At 58.1% G+C, this 17,013-nt stretch overlaps 1 protein-coding gene across 2 annotated transcripts in view; it reads left to right on the top strand.

Moving 5' to 3' along the window:
- The window catches only part of BLM (BLM RecQ like helicase), a 50,880-nt gene extending 35,295 nt beyond the window's left edge, over positions 1-15,585 (top strand). For both annotated transcript variants that reach the window (XM_037509919.2, XM_037509920.2), the window contains exons 16-23: positions 4,064-4,259; positions 6,269-6,459; positions 8,355-8,502; positions 10,825-11,024; positions 11,429-11,621; positions 12,257-12,379; positions 13,569-13,770; positions 15,231-15,585. In XM_037509919.2, coding sequence (XP_037365816.1) covers positions 4,064-4,259; positions 6,269-6,459; positions 8,355-8,502; positions 10,825-11,024; positions 11,429-11,621; positions 12,257-12,379; positions 13,569-13,770; positions 15,231-15,408 — 1,431 coding nt within the window. In that variant the 3' untranslated portion in view covers positions 15,409-15,585. The remainder of the gene's footprint in view (positions 1-4,063; positions 4,260-6,268; positions 6,460-8,354; positions 8,503-10,824; positions 11,025-11,428; positions 11,622-12,256; positions 12,380-13,568; positions 13,771-15,230) is intronic.
- The last annotated feature ends 1,428 nt before the right edge of the window (positions 15,586-17,013 follow it).

Raw genomic sequence — 17,013 nt, 5'->3', positions numbered from 1 at the left:
GTTCACGGGCAGTGTAGTTATGGTATGGCCACAAGCTGTGCAGCTGTCTCTACTAATGGGAGGACATGGCGTCATCCCAAAAGAAAACCTACACCCCATGCCCAGGAGCAGTCACTCCGCACTGCCCCAAGTGGTACCACCCCCTAGCGCACATCAGCCCTGCTCACCGCTCTGTCCCACACATGTCCTGTGTGTGAACTTGGACAGGACGTCTGCACGATTGCCTTTGCTTAGCGGGTGCTCCCAAGGCTCATCCGTGATGAATCACTTATCACTGCCCGCGCACTGTGTGTGACTAATAGCCACTGTGTGGACAGAGCAGAGTTTGCTTGGCCGCTCACGCATTGGTAGACGTTTGGGTTATGTCTGCTTGACTGTTATGATGCCTCTGCGAATGTTTGTGTGAACGTGTTTCCAATTCTCTTGGGTAGGCAGATACCAGGAGTGGAATTGCTATGTTACATGGTAACCCTCTATTTGTTTTTTTTAAAGATTTATTTATGCATCCAAGAACTGGGGTACAGGCCAGAGGTGTGGGGGTGAGAGGATTCACCAGAGACAGAGTGGGGAACAGAACAGGCAGATGTACTAAAATACACTGCTGAGGGGAGCAGGGGCGAGTCAGGAGGGGTCTGCTGTGCCTTATGGGTCACCTCCTGGCCGGGGATCGAACTTATGCTCCAGAGACTGCAGATAGCTTCACAGTACTGCATCTTAACCCCTTGTACTACCAAGGAGGCCCCTAGCTTTATTTTTTTTTTTAAGATTTTTTTTATTTATGCATATGCAAGAAATGGGGGGTAGGCCAGAGGATTTTTTGGGGTGGGTGAGAGGATTCATCAGAGACAGAGCGGGGAGCAGAACAGGTGGATTGACTGAGGGGAACTGTTCCCTGTGCATTAGCACCCTGGCCGGGGGTCGAACGCATGCTGCAGAGGCTGCCGGTAGCTTCACAGTGCTGTCTCTGAACCCCTTGCGCCACCAGGGAGGCCCCTATTTAGTTTTTTGAGAGAGACTTTTCCACAGCACTACCTCATTGCGCTTCCTCCCGGCACCTGAGGCCCCGGCCCCCTGCCTCCTTGCCCGCTGTGCCCGCTCCTGCAGCCGTCCTTGGTGGGCGGGAAGTCACGTCTTGCTAGGATTTGGATTTCAGTTTCCCTGAAAACGAGTCATGTTGACATCTACTTCTGAGATGACAAATTTGTAGCCCAAGATTATCAAGAGGGAAGCTAGGAACACGCTGGGCACCCACCCCGGGGCAGGCGTCGGCCTTGGTGAGACCCCACCGGAATCCAACTTACTTGAGAAAAACAACTAAATTTTTTTTGTCGCTTATGAAATTTCAGCTCACACACACACAAAAAAAAAAAGAAAGAAAAGAAATCATTCCTCTGAAGATTCAGAGAGAAAATATCTCAAAATTATTTTCTAGTGGGAAACGTTAGAGGATATCAGCCTAGTGTCCTTGGGAAGATGCAAGACTTGATTCATGTAAACTCGGGCGCATTCACCAGAAGGCAGTCGCAGGCTGCAGTGAAGGGAGACATGAACATGCAGTTTGCCCCTTAAGACAAGGCCGGGACGACAAAGCAAATGGCAGAATGTATATCAAGATGAAACCGGTCTGACGCAAGGAGACCTTTGAAGAATCCGTGATGTGGCGAGTGACTTCAATGTGAAGAAAACAAAGATGAGAAGATCATGTTTGGTGGCGACAAGAGAGGGGTCAGCCTGAGAAGAGTGAGCGTGGGTGCAGGGAAGACATGGGGGCAGTTGAAATAGACACGGTAGTCAAACGTACCGCAAGTAAGTGCGTCGCGTCTGCAGAGAGCCGCGAGCAGCTGGGGTGCAGCGCGTTGATTTCCCCAACGGGAAGAAATGGGACGTGAGCACGCGTCGTCGACAGCTGCAGTACAAGCGCGGATGTGGCCGAGACGACGTCACGGATTTAGAGCGGCAGGAGCAGACTCTTCAGGGGAGATGAGACCGAGGCCCACGGCCCTTGTCTTCATGCCCGCACCCGCGCGAAGGCCTGTGCGGCTCCGGACATTCCTGATGCCCCTGGTGCGCGTCGCTGGGAGTGAGAGGTGTCTCCTCCCTACGCTGATTTATAGGTTGAATCAGAATTCTAGTGGCTTTGGCCTCTGACGAACTTCTAAAGTTTGCCTGGAAGAATACTCAAAGGAGAGTCAAACAACTCGGCAGGAAAATATTAACAACTGGCCACGGTTTTGTGAGCCGGCCGAGCAGCCCGGGAGACAGCCCGCGCCCAGCCCCTCGTGCCGCACTGCCTGGGTGACGCGGGCTTAGCTCAGATCCTCGCCAAAAGCAGCTCCACGTAGATGGAGGAACTGGTATTTCAGAATGGATGCGCCCTGAGGAAAGAGTTGCTAAGAAGGAAGACGGGACCCAAGTGTTTTTGTGCTGACAAAACAGAACAGCAGTCGCGGTAGAGAGGAAGCTTCAGCGAGTAAGACATGGTGAGGGCTCACTGGGCCTCAGTGGGAAAACCCTCAGCAGTGAAGGGGCTGGCAGTCAGGAGACAGAAGTGCCACTTTGCTAGTAAACGGAATTCGAGTTTAAAGCAGAGACCAGTCTCATCTCGTCTCGTTCACCAGCAAACGTGGATTAGCTGCTGGGGTCATGGCTCTACCAGGAGCTTCCGTGTCGTCAGGAGGACCTTTCTGGAAAACGCTTTGGTAAACTCTGCAGTGAAGATAGTCTGCAATGGACGTATATACATATGTGTGTGCACAGAAACAACTTGGATCAAAAATGAGCTTTTTTAAAGGTGATTTTTAAAAATCTGATCGCTCCTGGGCCTCCCTGGTGGTGCAAGAGGGCACCACGCTATGAAGCGGACCGCAGCCTCTGCAGCATGAGTTTGATCCCCAGCTGGCCAGGGAGCTACCCACATGGCGCAGCAGACCTCCTGCTTCCCCAACTGCTCCCCTCAGCAGTGTCTTTCTGTCAATCTTCCTGATCTGTTCCCCGCTCTGTCTCTGGTGGATCCTCTCGCCCCCTTCTCCCCGCACCTCTGGCCTGCACCCCAGCTGTTGAACGCATAAAGAAATAAATCTTGAGGGAAAAAAAAAATCTGTTCGCTCCTGCTCCCAGAACACTGAGCCTCACAGTCCAGGCGCGGGGTAGCTGCTGCCTGCCCGGCCGTCACAGAGCTGCAGCCGGAGCAACCCGGCCGCCTGTCTTCAGAAGCACCCACACTTCATGGGACCTACAGGGCTGCAGGCTGACCCACCTCCCGCACCAGAGGCTGCTGTGGACTGTCTGGAGGAGGCTCGCCTTGGCCCAGACTGCCACCTGAGAAGGGTGCTGACCTCGCCCCGTGGCACCCCCGCCGCCCTCCCTAATTCCCTCCCTTAGCCGTTGGGCTGCAGACAGCTCGGTTGCTTCGGGGATACTGTTCTTGCAGCAGCATTTTGGTTTTTTTGGCGCTGAAAAAAGACCGACAACTGTATTTGTGTAATGTGATTCTGCCTGGAGACTAGCACTTTTGTCCTCTTAAAGAGGTCCTAAATTTGCAGCTGAAATGTGTAGTCACAAAGCCTTTCTGTTCTTTACTACAGTCTGATTCCTCAGGCTTCTGAGGCTGCCTTGAGCACACCTCGCTGGCCGGTAACTGCCGGTAGCTACCTGCGCTGTGCCTTGTATGCACATGCACACCTGTAAAAAAGAGATTTTTTTTCACTGGCTGAGGAATGAGAGGAGCTGGTGTGCGATCAGCTGTCACCTCTAAGAGCCACCGCTCAGCGGGGTCGGGGCCTGAGCCCACGGCTCGTGGCCCCACGGCTGTGGCCCAGGCCTGGACACCACACCCGTGTGAGGACGCCCACCTAGGGCAAGAGCGCAAGAGGGGGACGCAGCCCCCTCACCTGGTGCTCCGGTGACACCACAGCGCTCCTCACCGGGCCGGGGCCAGCAGGACTGCAACGCCGCCAGAGTCTCAGGGCGCCCGTGCTGGGCAGGGGCCATGAGATGCTGCGAGCTTGTCACCATGTAAAATGCCTTTGAAAGCGAGCCTGACAGGCTTCTGCTCTTCCATCAGGTCATCTGCGCCACCATCGCCTTCGGGATGGGGATCGACAAGCCCGACGTGCGCTTCGTGATCCACGCCTCGCTCCCCAAGTCAGTGGAGGGCTACTACCAAGAGTCCGGCCGCGCCGGGCGCGACGGGGAGGTGTCACACTGCCTGCTCTTCTACACCTACCACGACGTGACCCGGCTGAAGAGGCTCATCCTGAGTAAGCACGGCCCTGCGGGCCCTCTGCCCTCCGTGGGGGCAGGGCTGCTCCTGCTGTGGGGCTCTGGGCCCAGTTTTCTTTTTTTTTTAAAGATTTATTTATTTTTTTGTTGTTGTTGTTGTTGTTCTTTTTTTTTTTATACAAGCACTGGGTACAGTCAGAAGCATGGGAGGGTGAGAGAACCCACCAGAGCCAGAGCGGGCAGCAGAGCAGGCAGAGGGACCGAAGGACACTGCTGAGGGGAGCAGCGGGCGGCAGGAGAGGTCTGCGCGCCATGTGGGACCCTCCTCCGGTGGCCGGGGAGCAGCCGGGGATCGAACCGGCGCCGCAGAGGCCGCGGGCAGCCTCGCAACCCAGCGCTCAACCGCTGCGCCATCGGGGAGGCCCCCAGTTTTCTTTAATCATTGAAAAGGGAGATGTCTGTGTAGATGTGGAAACTTCTGGTTCATTTTCATTATAGAAGTAGTCATGCTCGTCCTGGAAAGCACTAATGATACAGGCCCGTTGAAGGCGGAAAATTTCCAAGCCACAGACCTTGGAGACAGTCCATCCCTTACACAAGGAGTGACTCCAGTGACTGGTTTCCTTGGCATTTCCCAGGCCCATTTCTCCGTGCATCCTTGCACGTAACACACGTTAAACGGGAAGAAAGGCTTGCAAAAAAGAGAAAATAGTGAGGCTTCCTGTCCCCCCAGCCAAGTTAAGAACTGAAGCCCCTGCCCGTCAGGGAGGCCTGTCTGGCATTTGGGGTTGGCTTTTCCCTGGTGCATGTATTTGACAACGTGGATGTGCTGCTGTGTAAACGGTCCCCGCATTTTTTCAGGCAGCAAGAGCGTGTAGTTATGACTCCGCTGTACTGCCTCGGCCCCGCGGCGTGTGGTGTCTCTGTTACCGGCAGCACGGGCCTTTATGCAGTTACTTATGTGGGATGAATCTCTAGGCGTAGGTTTGCCTGTTCTCTGCCATTTTTCCGCTCTGATGTCGTCAGAGACGTTTACCTTCTGGGAGACACCCGGGGTGGGCTGTGACAGGTGCGAGCGTGGGCACGGCAGTCACCAGGCACTGCCAAACCACGTATCTCGTTTGCTCGAAACACTGGCTGTTGAGGAAGAGTTCTGGGCGTTTCACCTTCCCCAAGGGGCAGGCACTGCATTTCCCAGCTCTGTAGGCCACTGTGCCCCCTGCTCCACCTCCTGTGACCATCAAAGCCTCCCAGGGAGGTGCTGCGATGGCTCCTCGTTTTTAGAGGCAGAAAACAGCTGGTTGCTGCCAGAATGTCCATCTTTCCACAGGCCAGGTCCCTGCACCCACCAGGACAGTTCTTGGTGAAAACAGAAACTTTTAAACTTTAGTGCCTCCATTGTGGTTTTAAGCCTGGTCCAAGCAGGTCACTGAGGCCCTCGTGACTTAGCAGCCCTTTGAAAAAAAAACCCTCGTGAGCTGGAGAGAGCCGCCTGTCCCTGGCTGCCCGCCGCTGCCCTCAACCCTGGAGTCAGCTCGGCCTGCCATCCCTCCTGTTTCACTTGGCCTTTCTGGGGGCGCCTGTCCTCATCACAGCAGCTGCAGGGGTGCAGCGTCACCACGACCCCCCGGACGGAAGGTCATACCCACAGCCCTCACCTGGCACTCCTGTGGCGTCCTGTGGGTTCCACACACTAAGAGCAGCATCCCTGTGGGCCCCAGAGGCCCGGGGCTGCCTGGCATGGGTGTGGCTCCATGCACCCTCTGAGGCGGACAGTGTGGCCTGGGTCTCCCCACCGGGAACAGCAAGGCCCACAGGGAAGCTGCGCTGCGCCTGACAGCTGCCCTCTGTCCCTGTACAGCCGCGGCCTTGAGGGTAGACAAGTGCCCCCTGACCGTCCTGCGGGCAGTGTCGTCTTGAAACATAACACAGTTGATAACTTTTACTTGATATGTGACGTTATTGCATCTACTCTAAATGTGTGTGTTACGTGCTGTCTGTGTTTCCACTCTAATAAGCTTGCTGTGCTGTGTTCTTCCTCGTCTAGTGGAAAAAGATGGAAACCATCACACAAAGGAGACTCACTTCAATAACTTGTACAGCATGGTGCACTACTGTGAAAACATCACGGAATGCAGGCGGATGCAGCTTTTGGCTTACTTTGGTGAAAATGAATTTAACCCTGATTTTTGTAAGAAATACCCGGAAGTATCCTGTGATAATTGCTGTAAAACAAAGGTAAGATAAGAACGTATGTAATTTGTTATAATTAAGGAGGTTACCAGGGTCAAGGAGGTCACTGAAGTCAGATCACAGCCTAGAGCCCCACGCGCCTGCACCCGGAAAGGTGACTCCTCTCGCATGGCGCGGCTGAGGGGCCTTCCAGAGTGCTCGTGGCACGTCTGTGGAAACAGCCCTTGCCCTGTCCAAATGCTGAGGCGTTACTTACATACCGATGGTGACAGGCTAACTTAGAAATACTGCTCGTCTCTAGATACCCGAAAGGGCTCAACATGGGCAAGTTGAATATTTTCAATTCCACTCTGCGCTGCATTCACCCACATCATTCTCAAAAGTGGTTCCGTAACTAGCGTGCTATGTGTCCGAATTCAGGCTGATTCTATTATTATTTTTATATTCAGAAGTTTTTAAAAACCTGTAAAGGACTGTGGCCGTGAGCCTGGGTGGGCGTGCCAGCACCCGCCCTGAGCAGAGCTTGCTGGCCGGGAAGCCCAGCCTCATGCCCCCAGCCAGGCCACCACGCCTTGTCCCACATCTGTGTGCCACGCGGAGCAGCTTCACGGCTAACAAAGCTCGGGAGGTGTCTGCTGGGGAGTCACAGATGAGCGAGGTGGGGGCCCAGCCCACATGGCATCTCCCCGGGGCACTGCGAGGCAGGCAGGTGCCAAGGTCTGTGGCATAGGCAGGACAGGGGTCACTCAGGGTGGGCTCTTCAGTCCTGGCCGTCTCCTCCGCCACTCCCCCGCTCTTGACGCTGCTCATCAGGTCGCTGTTTCTGCAAATCCTTGCTGAGGCCTGCTCTGTGGCAGGCAGTGTCCTGGGAGTTGAGACATCACGGAACAAGCCAGATAAAAGCCCTGCCCCATAGAGCTGGTGTCCTGGCGGAGAGAGGGTGGCAACGAGCGAAAGTTAGAGGACGCGTGTGGAGGGAACGTGCGCGAGGCAGGATCGGGAGGGGTGGGGTGCCAGGCGTGCAGTGCCAGGGAGGCCTGCTGCACGGGCGAGGTCTGAGCAGGGGCTGGAAGGAAGGAGTCAGCTGCAGCTCTTGGGTCTGTGTTCTTGACCAAAGCCATGAACAGGGCCTGGGGGCGGGGGGTGGACCTGTGCACTGGAGGGGTATCGAGAAGAAAATCCTTGTGGCTGAGCAGGCGCAGTGAGGGTGGGATGGGGAGGCTGAGCAGCTGGGGGAATGAAGTCCCCTCAGGCGAGCTATTTGGGGAGGGCTGAGCGGCCAGAAGCTCAGGAGTGTGGTGTGCAATGATGGTGTTTGAGATGTCGATCCGATCTGGGACTCTGAAGAGAGCTGGTGTGCCTATAAATTTAGAAGCGGTTGGCGTGTCCATTGTATTTGAACCATGACGGGGTGCCGCTCTTATGTGAGGGTAGGCAGGAGAAACTACCATAGGCCGATGAGCCCCGAGACTTGCGTGGACAGGCTGAGAAGAGGGAGACTCGGGGCGGAGACCGGAGCAGAGAGCTGGGCAGGTGAGAAGCCCAGGGACACCGCAGCAGTCTCGGAGAAGGGGGCGCAGGCCAGTCACAGCCCTTGCCAGGCCGCGTCCCATGAGGACTGCGAAACCGTGGCCACTTGGCCCTGACCGGCTTCGGTAGTGTTCTTCACGCCAGCGTCACCACGCGGTGCGTTCCGGGAGGTAGGGAGGGTGAACACAAAGCCCGTGCTCGGCTCAGGCCTGGGAAGGCGCGGCGTATGCCACGGCGCTGTGCCGACTCGGAAGACAGGGTGGCACCGGCGCTCAGGAAGGACAGGCTCCCGGGCCACCCCGTCGTGGTCTCGGTCTGGAAGCGGTTCCCGAGACAGCTGCGGTTGGTATTTAATTGCAGTCTCGGCGGCATTATCTTCATCCCAGCAGAACGTCATCTCTCTGTCACAGGATTACAAGACGAGAGACGTGACCGATGATGTCAGACACATTGTCAGGTTTGTCCAGGAGCACAGCTCAGCACAGCCGCGGAGGAACTCCAAGCACGTCGGTCCTGCTGGCAGGTTCACGATGAACATGCTGGTCGACATCTTCCTGGGTGAGTCTCCTGTCTCGTCGTCAGGGTCGCGGCCGTTGAACTTGAACATCTAAAGAATTTGCTGCAAGTGCGCTAAAAAAAAATCTCCTTTTTGTCTGTTCTCTTAAGGCACTTAGGGGTTTCAGCATAAAAGGTTTATTTGGTAAGTCACTAAGATGAGGAGTTCCACATACAAACAAGAAAATAACAAAGCCCGATGCAGTTCTGAGCGACGGGCTGGGGCTTGCTCGGAGACTCCCCCATCGACTGGCTCCCGTTCAGGACGGCGGCCTGGGTGTCAGTCTCGCTGCCTTTGCTTGAGGCCCTCTGGAAACAAAATGGGGGCTCAATCCACAGCAACGTAGGGAGCTGGAAGAGAACATCCTCAGATTAGAGGCTCTTCAGATCACTAGGAGGCGGGCAGCAGCGTGGAGCCGGCGAGCTGGAGTGCAGGGAGCGTGCTCACAGGGGGCTCGAGGGAGGCCAAGCCAGTCCCTGGGCCTCATGCTTCAAGTCTCCAGGCCCGGGGGGGGCTGAGGGGGCAAAGTCAGGAGAGCCAGAAGTGCGGGGTGGGAGGGGCCTCCCTGGTGGCGCAGGCAGTTGAGCACAGCGCTGTGGAGCTATCTGCAGCCTCCGCAGTGCCGGTTCAGTCCCCGCTGGCTGAGGAGCAACCCCCATGGTGCAGCAGACCTCTCCTGTCTTCCCGCTGCTCCCCTCAGCAGTGGATTTCAGTTATTCCTCCTGGTTCTGTTCCCCTCTCTGTCTCTGGTGAATCCTCTCATCCCCCGCATCTCTGGCCTGTACCCCAGTTCTTGTAAAAATAATAGAAATAAAATCTTTAAAAAAAAAATACAGAGAGGCAGTGAAAGGAAGTCTGCCCACAAAAGAACCGAGTGGAATTGATTCTAGAACAGAAAGAAACCCAACTGCCTGAGCAGGAAGCCAGCAGCGAGTGAGGGTCCAGAGCCCTAGTGGCCTTTGGGGGACAGCCAGCCCCCCAAAACCTGGTCCCATCTGCTTACCCTACAGCCCCATTTCGGGGAGGGACTTGCGGGGAAACAGACCTAGATGGGAGCTTCAGAAAGTCCGCCTGAAAAGTCCAGCCGGCTGACTGGAGGTGGTGAGGCTGCCCAAGGAGGATGCGCAGCCTGGAGCGAGGCGACTCCAAAGTAGACAGCAGCTGGGGGCGTGGGGCGCCTCGTGAGGGTCTCGCAGGAACACGTGATCAGACAACGCTGTGGATGGGAAATACGCAGTGAGCTTAATTTTTAAATGATTGACAGTAGATTCAGGGGGAAGGTTGGAAAGTCAATCTGAAACCTGAGCGAAGATGCGTGAAAGACGCAGACCATCACTCTTGGCAGAGGCAGAGTCTGGCACACATTTTGGAAATGGAAAATAGAGAATTACCAGACCAGTGATTTAAGAAAATTCTCCAGAGTAGAAGGGGGAAACCTTGAGCTTGAAATGCCCGCGGAGTGCCCGGGAGAGGCGCTGTGTGCTGAGACGAGCCGGGGCCGCAGCTGCAGCGGACGGCCCTGAGGAAAGAGACCGAGTGTGGCATCTGGCCGAAGCCCGTGACCCCGGGGCACCCGCACTCGGGGCGCTGTGCGCTCGGGACGGGCCAGCAGGAGTGCAGCCCTCAAGGGGAACTCGACTCAAGATAAACGGCCTTTGGGAGGCCCGTTGGGGGAGGTGGGGAGGGGTGCAGGGGTGGCAGGGCATCTTCCTGGGGCCGGAGGCCTCTGCCCTGGTTGTAGTCGGGAAGTGGGGTTAGGACCCTTGAGTTCTTGCGGCGGGGGGCGGGGGGTTCCTTCTGCTCTTGGGCAGGATTTCAGTGACTGTGGTAGTAGGGGAGCCCGGGACCCCAGCAAAGCGCCCTCAGCCCCGGGAGGGGGTGGCGCTGTCTCTCAAGCCTGTGCCTTTGTTGCGGAATCCACGTGGCTTCGTCTGAGGGCGACGAGAGGCCGGGCTGGGCGGGCGGGCCCCTTCGGACGGACCGGGCAGTGTCCGGAGACTGGAAGTCCGTTGTCCTGCCCAGGCGCGGGTGAGGCCCTCCTTCCGGTTGAGGCTCTAGCAGCGTGTCACAGGCTGGAAGTGCCGTGTTTGCACTTGACAGACTTAATTTGCTGCTATTTTTAGTCGACGTGGGTTATGAAATGACAGGGAAAGGACACGCAGCCACAGTGTCCTCGCGTCTCTCGGGTGGCCTCATCCCACTGAAGTGGGCTCTGCCATGGGTGCCCCCGGGGAGCAGATCGTCCTCTGTCCACACCTCTCTCAGCCTCCTGGGGACGACGGTCACCCACGTTGACTAAACTAACTCCGGTACCTTCCTCCCAGGGAGCAAGAGCGCGAAAGTTCAGTCGGGGATATTTGGAAAGGGGTCCGCCTACTCCCGCCACAACGCCGAGAGGCTCTTCAAGAAGCTGGTGCTCGACAAGATACTGGATGAGGACTTGTACATCAACGCCAACGACCAGGCGATTGCCTACATGATGCCCGGAAGTAAAGCCCACGTTGTCCTCAGCGGGCAGCTAAAGGTGGGTGTTCTGAGTGTCCTTTTATCCCACAGTGGACAAAGACGTGCTGCCTTCCGGGGTCTCTGCCAAAGCTTAGCGCTGCTGGACTGACGTGCCGGGCCTGTATGCAAATATTCTCTTCCTCTTAGCGTGCAAAGACCTTCATTGTGGCCCCGCGTAAGGTGACCCCTGTCAAACAAGCTGTTGAGGTCTCTGACTGCTGCTGGCACGCGCATGCTCATGGGGCTCGCCCGGCAGAACTGAGACGCGCAGGAGGGTGCCGTGTGGCCTGGGGAACGCGTGGCCACGCCGTGCTGGGCGGGACAGTGCCCGGAGACACACACACACTTCAGTGCCCGAGGCCACCGTGGGCGGATGTGTCTGGGCCTGCGCCCGCCCACCCCTCTGGTCTTTCTCTCACAAAGGTGGACTTTATGGAAACAGAAAATTCCAGCAGTGTGAAAAAACAGAAAGCTCTGGTGGCAAAGGTGTCTCAGAGGGAAGAGATGGTCAAGAAATGCCTTGGAGAACTGACGGAAGTCTGCAAGTCTCTGGGGAAGGTGTTTGGTGTCCATTACTTCAACATTTTTAACACCGCCACTCTCAAGAAGCTCGCAGGTAGGGTGGGGGGGGTGTCTTACCTGTGATGATAGCCAGGGTCACTAAGAGACGTAGATGTACAAACGTAGCTCGGTCTTTTATTTCTCCTTGGAATTGAGCGCAGTTTAAACTGACGCTCAAGGTGAGCTGCACCCTCAAAGATGCACACAGTCCTTGGCGTCCAGGCCCCTGGTGTGGTTTTTCATCTTGCACCGTCCTCTCATGCAGGACGTCGGGACACCTACCCGCGGCCTCCAGCGAAGCTCATGCTGCCGGCCTGTGTCCATCGTTTGCCCGCCATGTGATGTTGAGCGATGGGGCGGCGGGGCACTGCAGCCGGGCACATGTGTCCCGGCCGAGCCACAGTGGACAAGAGCCAGTCTGGGCCAGCCCTGAGGCCCGTGGCGCCGTTGCCCGTGCCCTCTGCCTGCCTTCTGTGCCTTTGCCGACACCCCAGACCGGCCCATGGCCCCTGCGGGTGCTGGCCCCTCTGAGTGCTGGCCCCTGGGTGCTGGCCGCCTCTTAGGAAGTCACCCTTGCCTGGCACTCTGCCGGCAGGCGTCATGTGACTGGCTGTGCTGGGCGGGGTGAGCCTGCTTCCGTGGGTTTTCTCCGCGTAGCCATTTAATTCCTAATTTTATTTCCACGCACAGAATCTTTATCTTCTGATCCTGAGGTCCTGCTTCAAATTGACGGCGTTACTGAAGACAAGCTGGAGAAATACGGCGCGGAAGTGATTTCAGTGTTGCAGAAATACTCGGAGTGGACGCTTTCAGGTCAGTGGGCAGCCACTGGAGGCCTCCGTGAGGACGACCGGGGCTGCTCCCTGGGTCTGAGCTGGGGTATCAGTGCTTCCTCTGCCTCGTTGTACTGACATGGGGGTGCATCGGCCCCCCCGGGGGTCCCAGTACTGAACCTGCTATGAGGAGGGTGTGTAAGGCAAGTGCCTGAGGAACCACCCTGCGTGCAGGCCCAGACGGGCCACTCTCTGGCTCTGGGTGGCCCCTGCCCGCTTCGGATCACCTCTTGCACCACCTCTCCTGGGGAGGACGCGCTGCCCAGCAGCCATGACGCCTCTGGCCTCTGAAGGTAAAATGTAGGGCGGAGCCCGAATGCTCAGAAGCTACGTGTGAGTGCAGCACTCGGGGGTCCTGTCCACGCTGGCCACCGAGAGGCTTTGCCGGAGTGGCCTCATCTGCCAGCGCTCCTGCGGCTGCTTGAGGCCTGTCACGGCCACCTCTGGTGACGGACCTCACTTTGAGGCAGAGAAAGCTTCAGCGAGGGGCATGAGAGCACAGAAGGGTCTGGGCGCCTGCCGGGCAGCGGGACGGCCGGGGAGGTGTCTCCCTCTCCAACGGCAGAGCCCCTGGGGCGGAGGAAGGGCAAGGAGGGGGCAGCGCGTTTTGAGTTCTTGTGTAGCTTGGTCGCTTTTATGCGTAAGAGGTGCTGAAAATGCAGGGTGTCCGGGCGTCCCCCGCCTCGTAATTATTCCATTAACAGCCTGGTTTGGAGTTGGGGGGGTGGGGGGGGAGGCGAGCGCTCTGCGGAAGCCGCCAGGAGGGAGAGTCGTGCACACTGTGGCGGCAGACGCGGTGCCCCCAGCTGAGCCAGCCAGTCACCCAGACCTCCATGGCGTCCAGGGGAGCGGGGGCTCTGCCTCCCCAGTGGGTCGGTGCTTGTTCTCCTGGCCCTCCAGAGCAGGGAGCAGGTTTTCAGCGTGGGTGAGGGTTGGGTTGTCCACTGCTTTGTGCTTTTCAGTGAGGTCCTGGAGCCACTGCCCAGACGTGGCCAGAGGGCGGGCTGAGCCGCGGTCTCTGCTCACGGGGGTCACGCTGCTCTAGCAAGCCGTGATCCCTTTACTTAAAAATCACCACTGAGCCCTCGGGGGCTTTGTGAAGTGGGGAGGAGGAGCCACGTTCAGGCCTGCAGCCCTGTCACAGTCAGGCCTGCCTCGTCCCCTTGCAGCTGAGGACGCCCCGCGCGTTAGCCCGCCCGGCAGCGGAGGCCCTGGGCGAAACGCCTCTGAGTCGTCGTCGGAGGCGGAGGCACCTGTCTCTTCTCACTACTTTGCAAATCAAACCAGAAATGAAAGGAAGAGGAAAAGGATGGCCGCCTCCCGCAGGCCCAAGCGGAGAAGGACCGGCTTCGGCGGCTCCAGGACAAGGGGGTAGGTCCCGCGTGGCTCTCCCCGGGGCGATTCGGGCGCCTTGAAGTCCGGCTGTCTCCACAAGCCCCCTCGAGGCGGCTGCGAGCAGGGGCCGGGGAGCATGGCGGAGCGTTGTCAAGGGAATCTGTGGCGTGAACGTTGGGGAAACGCTCTGCAACCGAGTCCACTGCTAGATTTTGAAACACTTCTGATGCCCGTTACCCAGTGTGTGGTCGGGACCCCAGCGGGACCATCCGCACCGTTTACAGGGGAGGCCGCGTCATTCCCTGAAGCCCTAGCGGGCGTGTGGCCGGGTGCCCCGAGGACCGCTGCGCGGCTTCCGTTCCCGGGTGAGGCTCCTGACTGGACGAACGTGGTTGGGTAAGAAGGAAACCTCACGCCGTCCAGCAGCCGGCGCGGACTCTGAGGCCGGCTTCAATCAGGCCGGCGTGGAACCGGATTCTTCCCTGACCCCTCCAGGCTCAAGCCTGTCAGGTTACAACCTGTTCCACGGCACCTCCTCCTCGCCCCTGGGAGCCTCTTCCCAGCTTCCCGCCTGCTCTCCGGAGGAGGCTGCGCAGGACGGGGTGAGCTTGGCCCCTGGCCAGAGACTGCGTCCTCCACACCCTGGGTGCCCGCATTTTGAGACTCACACCCCACCAGCCCTGGCTCCCGGCTGAGGGGGGACAGGGTTGCCAAGGGCAGCAGCCATGGCAAGTCCGCGCTGTCCGGCAGCAGCAGCGGCGGCTTTTCGCTTGGGGCTTCATTTCTCAGCAGGAAGTTGAAGGCTGCTCCTCTGGCCACCTGGCAGATGGTGGCAGGAAAACCGCCCTTCAGCCAGAGGTCAAAAATGTGGAAAAACCTCCTCAGCCAGCCCACCAGGATGTCACTGCCCCAGACTGCCCATCCCCCACCCTGGATTCAGATAAGGCCAGGGATGCCCGGCGCAGTGACGTGCTGTGGGGCCACTGAGGCTGCTGCGAGGGGCGGCCCTGCTTCCTGGAGGGTTGCTGCACCTGCAGTGGAGCGCTTGCTTCCTGAGAGCCTGTGGCCGGGGCTCCGCCCTGGCCAAGAGGGACGTGCTACCTCTGTGGGTACCACATCTGTGGCCTGCCAGGAAGAGGCCCCGACTTCCCCAGTCCCCAGATGACCAGCCAGCATTCCGGGGGCGGGTAGGGGCCAGGGCCTCAAAACACGGTGCTCTCACTTCCCTCGTTGCATCTGGACAGATCAGCAACGTGGGCCTCGTTCTGTGGCCCGGTGGAGGCTCTCAGAATTATTCTCAGAATTAAGACTCCTTGACGTTGTAGGAAAACAGATGAAGGGCAAGTCTGTGTGAAGGGCAGCTTCCTTCAGTCCTGGGCTCTGTGGGCGGAGAAGCGACCGCCAGCGTGGACCCTGCTCCCTGCAGGTCGGAAAGGAGGCGGTTCGCACTCGGCTTTGTTCATCATTTTGATTTTCTGCTCTTTGTCGCACCTTAGGGGGTCCACCGCGTGCAGAAAGGCATCCTCCAGAGCTAAAGCCTGCAGCGTCTTCGCACCTGGGTCTGCTGTGCACGGGGCGCAGGCGGCGTCAGTGGCCAGTAGGAAGCTGGGGATCATGGCCCCACCGAAGCCCGTGAACCGTCCCTTCCTCAAGCCCACGTTCGCGTTCTCCTAATGGCCTGGCCGTGGCACGCACAGGCTTGTCTGTCAGCATCGGACCATCTGTGAACATAAAGCTGTGGTTTTGTTAATGCCATTTGTAATTTTTACCCATATCTATTAATATGTAAATAAATGCTTGGGATGACAGTTCTTATTTTTAAAATAAACATTTTCTTTTGAATAAGCATGATTTGCTGCCACTGCAAGCGTGTGGCCATGGTTTCTCAGAATGTCTGAGGCAGCAGCTGAGTCATCTCAGGGAGAGAAATTCTAAGCACAGTGTGAAACAGAAGCTGAAGGAACAGACACGCCTAGAACACCATAACCACAGTTTTTGGTAATAGGTGGAATCTAAGACATGCAGAGAAAATGGGGGGGGGGAGTAAATGACAAAGGATTAATATCCATAATATGCAAAGAGTGCCTATAAATCATCAAGAAAAAGCGGCAGCCCAGCAGAGGAAACAGGATGTGAATCAGCTCTTTTCAGAAGAAAAAATGCAGGCAGCCCACGAATACCTGAAAAGTCCTCAAACTCCCAGTGAGAAGAGAGAAATAAAGGCAACGGATGCCATTCTCCTGCCCTCAGAGTGTCAGTCTGGGGTCAACAAGAAAAGTCCGGCATGTGATGAGAACATCTCGGGGGCGCTGCCCCTCGGCGGCCTCGGGGTTCAGACCCTCCCGTGAAAGCTGCCGGGATGCTGGGTGGGCGTCCTCAGAGCCCCCACTCGTTTGTGGAGGTGCCGCTCCTGCTGTAGGTGATCTTGCTGGCCCTGGTGCCAGGGTTTGGGGCAGACACGCCATCAAGAGCCGGGCCCTTCGGGAACCGGCCCTCGCTCTGGCGGCTGGAAGCACCTGTGTGGGGAGAAGAGGAAATGGACGTTAGCCAGCGCTTGGGCTGCTGGGATCCGTCCCGCGGAGAGAGGGCGTGCTGGCGGGCACTGGCTGGAACTCACACCCTCCCCGCGCAGCGCCGGGCTTGGAGACGAGCCTTGCTCGGGCAGTCAGCGCTGGCCCTTCCATTGCGCACGAGCGCCAGACGCTGGAGACCCAGCAGTCCCCCCGGGCTCGGGGCCTGGGGAGGCCGATAGGGGCCGAGGGCCGCGGCTGGCCCGCCTCCAGCTCATGGTACAGCCTGGCGGGAGCAGGCGCGGAAAATGCCAGTGGCTGCCACCAGTTCAGCCTCAGCCTCCAGCCCCCCGGAGTGGGGCTGCATCCTCACGGCTGTACCAGGAGGACAGGAGCCCACGGGCTTTCCCGGACCCCAACCAGGACCTCTGGTGTCCAAGACAGCGACAGCAAAGCCACCCCGGGGTGGGGCGTCCTTGCTTAGCCCCGGGGGCAGGGGACCCCACCGCCTCGGGGGCAGGCCTCCGTGGAGAGCCTGCTCCCCACAGGGCTGTTCCTGGAGCGTGGCGGGATGGAATCACCTCTGACCCTCCTGCCGCCCCGCGGGTGCTGCTGGTCCCCTTTACGCGGAAGCCGAATTCACGGAGGTGGTATCCTCTGCAGGCCCACGCGGGAGGGAGTGGCCTCTGGGGGCATCTGGGTGGCCCTGGTGTCCTTCAGACAAATCCCTCCTTTTTCACAAGCGCCCCAGGGCCGATCCTGAGCTGAG

The sequence above is a fragment of the Talpa occidentalis genome, unplaced genomic scaffold (assembly GCF_014898055.3).
Source record: "Talpa occidentalis isolate TD23 unplaced genomic scaffold, MPIMG_talOcc4v2.1 talOcc4.14, whole genome shotgun sequence".
NCBI classification, from domain to species: domain Eukaryota; kingdom Metazoa; phylum Chordata; class Mammalia; order Eulipotyphla; family Talpidae; genus Talpa; species Talpa occidentalis.
The sequence above is the reverse complement of the archived record's forward strand: the minus strand, read 5'-3'. Positions and strand labels throughout refer to the sequence as shown.